The sequence below is a fragment of the Rosa chinensis genome, chromosome 3 (assembly GCF_002994745.2).
Source record: "Rosa chinensis cultivar Old Blush chromosome 3, RchiOBHm-V2, whole genome shotgun sequence".
NCBI classification, from domain to species: Eukaryota; Viridiplantae; Streptophyta; class Magnoliopsida; order Rosales; family Rosaceae; genus Rosa; species Rosa chinensis.
The window spans coordinates 44646077-44652934 of NC_037090.1; the positions used below are offsets into that span (position 1 = coordinate 44646077).

Genomic DNA, 6858 nt, shown 5'->3' on the forward strand with positions numbered 1-6858 from the left:
CATGCAACTAGGAACTCATCATCCTCTCCGTAGTTATTCATACATTTTGATAAAAAGGCGGTGACCCGTTCCTCACCCTTGAATATACTACTTGCTTTTTTAATGGCATTGTTCATTATATGCCATGTTCAAAGCATGTGATATGTGTTAGGCATCACATTTGCATGCACAAGCTTTAGCCATTGTAGCATCCTAATCAGTAAAAATAGACTTTGAAGCCTTGCCTACAAAAACATCACAAATAACCATATAGATGAATTAGAAGTTTCATCATACATCAATGCTGCCCCAAAGATTACAATCTCATGATGATGATTAAATCCCACAAATACTCCAAAATGGACAATTGGCTTCATTAGTTCTACATGTAGTGTCAAAACTCACAACATGACCAAATAAACAATAATCAAGTATCATCCTAGCATCAGCCCAAAAAATATTAGTTATTTGCTCATCACTACCCAACTGCATGGCATAGAAAAATGAGGGATTTTCTAATGCGTGATTTTGAAAGTATTTTAATAAGCATCCTGCTTCTCCATATGCCAATTTCTTTTGCCTCTGAGATTGAAGATAATTTTCTGATCTTGTTTAGTGAATCCAAGAGACTCATCCACCGACTTCTCTGCCCATTAACTTGAATGAAAGCTTCAATGGGATTCCAGAATCTTGTACCAATTCCATCTCAGCTCCTTGTGAAGAAGTAACATTTCTTTGAGATGGTAGCATGTGAGCACACTCTTGTATTACAAAATCATGGCTGTGCGTTTCTTCAAATTGAACAACTTTGTACCTACCACTTGATTTATCCAACTTAATGATCATTTTAGCATCACAACTTGTTCGTGTCTCCGCTCGAGGATTCTTAGTCAAATGGTCTCACCTATCTGTTGTACATAAACCTTCCTTAGGACAAACAAATATTCTTGAGATGAGCTTACCGGAATGCTTGTTCTTATGATGTGTATGTCTTCTAATACTAAATCCAACTCTTTGCCCATACATGTTGTAAAACTCATATGCTAATTCTTCTTAGTCAAACTCCATACCATACCTTGGCTTGTAATCTAGACTAGTCGAGTCATCTTTATCCATAGACTCCATTCACTCATTTATTTTCAATCTATAACATATAAAAAACAATTGCAAATATATATATATATATATATATATATAAATATATTAACATTCTAATCAAATTCAGAAGCAAAAGTGGATATTGATATGAAGTTTGGCTTATATGACCAAAGAGAATGCTTACTAAAATAAAACAAAACAAAAAAGAAAAATTCCTCATTCATTTGAAACAAACTCAAAACTGAAAAAAAATAATAATAATAACAAAAAAAAAAATCCTCATATGACCAACCATAGAATCGGATCAAGAGAATAAGAATGATTGAACTACGTGTTAGCGAACCACATATATCTAGAATATTTTAATAGGATAAACACCCACAAATACAAAGCTGAGATTTCAAAGAACCAAAACCAGAACTGAAAAGCTAAATGGGCTAAGATCAATATAAAGAGAATTAACATAAATAAAAATAAAATTATGAAGGAATAGAGCTAGATACACATACCTAAATGATGAAAGTTCAAAGTACCAGCACCCAAAGATGAATGAAGTTTGGACTGAGACCAAAGGGTAAACAGGAAGAATGAGAAACGTTTCTGCCGTGAAGAAGAGGAAGTCTGAGTGGAGCGAAGCGTGAAAATTGTTGGGGGGAAACTTGAAAAAACCTTAATGTTTGTGATCCATAGTGTGTTTTATGGCTTTTTCCGTATCCATATTTGTTGTCAGCTTGACAACCATTGGATTGAGTCAAGCTGACATGGCGGGCTCACATAGGTATCTAAGCAGATCCTAGCAATAAGTTTTCTAGCAGAGAAGCCGGATCTGTGGGGTACCGAAGTTGGAAGGAGTAGTCTCAACAATCTTACTAGGTCCCTCGCCAGCAACATTGGGAGCATGAACAATATTAGGTAAAGAAGGCTGACATTGTCAATTCGATACCTTGGGAGTATGAAGATTTCTTTCTTTTGTAATTGGTAAGCGACTGAAGTTAAAAGTAGGGTGCGTCTCATTACTAGAAGACCTGTGCAATATAGGAAATCAATAAAAAAGAGGGCAGACGGTGCATATTAAAATAACTCGCAAACACTTCAGACATAGGATGGTACCCTAGCACAATGGACTAATTTGAATCCCACCCATACATAGCAATTGCACAAGCTTAACGGCAATTTGAACGGCAATTTGAATGGTTCTATCTTTACAAAGGAATGGTAATAAATACAGCATATATTCTTCACAAAAGTTGGAAGGAAAAACTGGTCAAAACTGCAGGAAACAATGATATTTATAATCGCCTGTTGTGCTACAGAATTGCATGCAGAGTGCAAATACATCCAAATAAGCTTCAGCTCCATTTGTAATCCTCGCATGCACCAGGAATACACTAATCATGGAGATATGTAAGTTTGCAAGCATCGCCCATCTCTGCAGATTCTGCAAGCCAGCCTCGAAATACCCCAAACACCACCGCAAACCCTTGAATTTCTCGAGGGAGGCAGCTGTACCATTCTTCGACCTTTTTAATGAATATTTTGTCCCAAGGAATAGATTCCACAAGGTTGCACAACATTGGCATCAGGTAACAAACTTCTGACCAAGGGATCACTTCAAATATGATAGCTCCTTGGAAAAATGACTTAGCCTGATGTATCAATTTCCTTTCCATTTTCCTCATTAATATTTCTCCTCAACCTTCTTAGCCATATATCATAATCCATGAGATATGGTGTCCCACATAGACTATCAACATAATCAGAAAATGCTTTTAACACAGTTGAGGCATCGCCTAACTTCTGTTGAATTAGTCTCCTAGACCAAGAAGTCTCTCTCCACTGCAGTGCCCCTTCAACTGAATCAAGATCAGGTAAAACACCACCACAGGAAATATAAAGCATATAAACAAGGCTCTCAGCATCTGAAGCTGAGCATAACTTTCCCTCCTGGAGAGCATAGGTTGAAGAGAAATGAAGGTTCATTGCAGGTCGGTCCCTATCTTCAAGAATAGCACGTCCCCACCCAATGAGGACAAAAAAGGGATGTCTTGCCGAAGACCTGACTTGTATCACATTCTCTGGCCTGATGTCTCCATGTCGAATTCCTGCAGAAGCAGCAGTTGAAAGTGCAGATAAGCAATCATGGCAACACCTAATAGCCTCTTCCGCACCAAATCTACCCTGATTGATCAAATCAGCTACTGTTTCACCAACTGGCCTTGTCACGAGGATCGAGGTGCCACACCAAGGGTGATCACAATTTCCGCCCGAACTGGGTCTCTGACACTGACCAGGGTGAATAATCCTGCCAGATGCACTCAACTGGGGTAAATACTTGCTAGAAAGACCTTTCTGTTTCATAATAGTCAATATTTTAGTCTGCCTCTGAACTTGATACCACATATTCATATCCTCCCATGCAGGCTCCAGCTGGGAAGGATGAGAGCCAACATATAGAAACACACTTTTCTGAGGATCTTCCACTGGAGATGCAATGTAATATGACTGTTCGCTGCTAATCATAACTTCATTGATCTGGTAACCTTTTTGCCAGTTAGAATCCTCCAACCACAATACAGATCCTACTTCTAGCTTCATTAACTGTTCAGACTCAATTTTGATGGAATCATCCTGAACTTCAACAATTTCAGGGGAAACCGTACGCTGCTGAAACCGAAATAGACCATTCCCATTCACCTCAGTATCCCCCAACTGCCTCTCAGCTCTTCTTGTTTGGAGACGAGAACCATGATCTGCAGCTAAATCCTCTATTGAGTGCTTGGGAAATCCAGCAAATTGTGTGATACAGTGGAAGGTAGCAAAAAGTATCTGTAAAGCACCAATATCTCCCCAGTTGGCATTTCCAAGCTTGTTCCAAATCCTGTCAATTGAAGAGACTGCAACCGTAGAATGATTTTCAATCCATTCAGCAGCACATTCATAAACATTATCAACATCAAACTCCAACTTATTTACATCTCCTTCAACCTTTACAACCCCACCATATTGAGAATCAACTAGAAGAACAAAAACAGAGTTTGAAGTCTGACAGTATTTCATTCGGCTCAAGCTTCTTGATATTAGTACTCGGAGAGCATAGAAAAGGGCCTCACCAATAACAGAGAGTGAAGGCTGCCCATCACCATTTACAACAAAGCCTCCAATATCAGGCCTTAAAAGAGCCAACTCAAGAATATGATCCCACTTCCCATGCGGATGTCTAGGGTTTGTAAGTAATATACCAGTAGCACAAAGACCTCCAAGCCGACCCTCAGCAACTGCATTCTCAGCTTGATAGAATTTTAAGTTTTCATTGTACAAACAAGCAACAGAGAAAGGCATGGGCTCATCCGGACTCCAGAATGCTTCCCACAAGCCCTTAACACTGGCATGTAAAAAATCTTCAATGGCAAGATAAGCAGTGGCTTCCACAGCACCAGAAGTTGAAGCATGAACAGCACTGGGCATCCTAATCAACTGCTGAAATGAAATCCCTTCTAGTGCATACTCAAACTTTTGAAGCTCTATCAACTCAAAAGGCTCATTAAAGGCAGGTTTCTTTAATGCTGATTTATTAGATACAGATTCAAACCACTGTTCAAGGTTTGCAGTGAGTCTGTCACTGTCTACAAACCTATAAAGAAATTCCTTGCGTTTACGAGGCCTACTCCCTGATGATACAGTAGACCTCTTTGTTCCAGACCCTATTGATTCCTGGTCCGGAGACCCACCTGCTAAAGACAGTGCAATAATGTTGATCAGCAACTGGGAAGCCAAACCAGAATGCACACATGTACACAAGCAAGTTTCTATATGTCTGTGTCACAGTTGATACTAGTCAGCATCTAACTTCTGAAGTTGAGATGGTAATTCATAATACATCTCTGCTGATACTGAGAAGATTATACATATAATAGGGATAAACATAAGCAATGGAAACTCCAACGGCAATCATAGTTACTAATAACTGATCCCCACAAAGTGAGCTTTGTTTAAGGAAATTTTAAAACTTCAATTTTTGGCTCCAACTTTGTTGGACAAACGTTATAGACGAAGCCACTTGTAAAGTGATGGCAGATTCACCGCCAAACAAGGGGAAAACACACACACACACACTATAAAAAAATATATATATATATATAAAGTGGCTGCAGGGGATTTATTCACAAAAGAAGCGAAAACTCTGGTCTAACAACACCGAGGAGAATTTTGCACTGCATAAATAAATTTAAAGAAAAAAAAAAAAGGGAATTTCAGTGATAGCTTCAGTCTGTCAGACAAAGAACAATGAATAATGATACATTTTTTTTTTGGTACAATGGAGGCAGAACGCCCAGAAAAAACAACAAAGAACACTAACTAGCCAACCTGGCCAATTCTAAATTTCCTAGGCCTTGGAACATCAATATCATCTATAATGCCTCAGTCACCAAAGCACTATATTCCCTTCCCTGTGAATAATAAATAATGAAGAGCTGCAATTAAACTATTTGAACCATAAAGTTGGACCAAGGATGTGTTGTTCCTTTATTTTGTTGTTTATCATCCTATCCAACATATCTAATGCATCCTCTCTTGTTTATGATGCCTTGTGGCTGTTCCTCTTACAATGGAGTGCTACCTGTCCTTTTCTTGTTGGCTTGCCACAGTTTACATTATTTCAGTGTCCAACCGGTATTTAATTCAAATTCCATGAAAATTTGCAGCCCAAAATTCAATGAAAAGTAATACCTTTCTTAACTAAGCTAGTTCTCCCCCTAACGCATTATAACTTACGAGGTTCAAAGCTGTCAGAACAAATATTCTCACAGCCTCCATCAGCAATGCATCTAAGAATGCGCTACAGCCACTACTATTTACTGCATAAATGCGGCTCAAACAAAGTGGAAAGAATCAGGTGTCATATTTGTTTTCATGCACCATTTCGACCGAGTTTTGTTTAGGAAAACTAAAAAGAATATCAATATGTTTAATTAAAACCCAATAATTGAATCAGAAAACACCAACCAAATGATCACACATGAAAAATGAGATTTCAGGAGAAAAACTTGTCATTTCATTTCTGACATTGAATCTTCAACATTAGTCCCTTGGCATGGCTCACACAAATCGCTCAAAACAGTAATTTCACTTGGGCATATTACATAAATCAACCTTAATTTCACTTCCTTTTGAGGAAACTGTTTTAAATTTCGTTGAATTTTATTAATTTTGCGTCTTGAAATTGTGCTACCCTATAAATGACGAGCAAAGAAAAAGAGAGAGAAAGAAGAAGAGCGAATTTGATAAGTAGAAGAGAAGGCTGACCTTCCATTGCGGTTAGGGCTACAGGTGGTTTGGTGATGAAGCAAGGATCATTGAGCGACCATGTCAACGGCAACTCCTTGGGCGCACCGGGCAGCAGGTAGGTAGGTAGGTATCCCAAAACCAACAGATTTGGGATCGGTTTAAGCTATGCGTTTTTGGCTCCTTCTGCCCTGCCACCCAACTCTCTCGGATTATTCGAACCAGAGCATTTATGCCCCAACCCGCACTAATATACAACCTCCTTTTTTTTTTTTATCTTTCATTTTTACAGAAAAGTCGCAAAATAATCACCAAATTATGACATGTTGAACCAAGTTTTTGGCAATTAGTCATAGCATTCATTTTTGTCTCCAAGCTAGAGGTACTGTGACTTTCGGTCATTAATTGGTGGAGTCGAAGTTATTTTTTATTTACTTATAAAGTAATAAAAATTTCATTTAATTCTAAAGTCAGATCGGCACATATAAATAATCTATA

The 6858-nt window shown here is 38.3% G+C and overlaps 1 protein-coding gene across 2 annotated transcripts; it reads right to left on the reverse strand.

The window, feature by feature from the left end:
* Window positions 1–2176: 2176 nt before the first annotated feature.
* LOC112192597 lies at window positions 2177–6597 on the reverse strand. 2 transcript variants are annotated; one of them, XM_024332396.2, is made up of 2 exons: window positions 6382–6597; window positions 2177–4808 (listed from the first exon to the last, which is right to left on the reverse strand). In XM_024332396.2, exons 1-2 carry the CDS (start codon window positions 6386–6388, stop codon window positions 2719–2721), a joined length of 2097 nt encoding a protein of 698 aa, XP_024188164.1. In that variant the 5' UTR covers window positions 6389–6597; the 3' UTR covers window positions 2177–2718. The 2 variants fall into 2 exon arrangements, with proteins under 2 accessions (XP_024188164.1, XP_024188165.1); XM_024332397.2 differs by having other exon boundaries at window positions 2177–4805; window positions 6382–6596.
* Window positions 6598–6858: the final 261 nt, after the last annotated feature.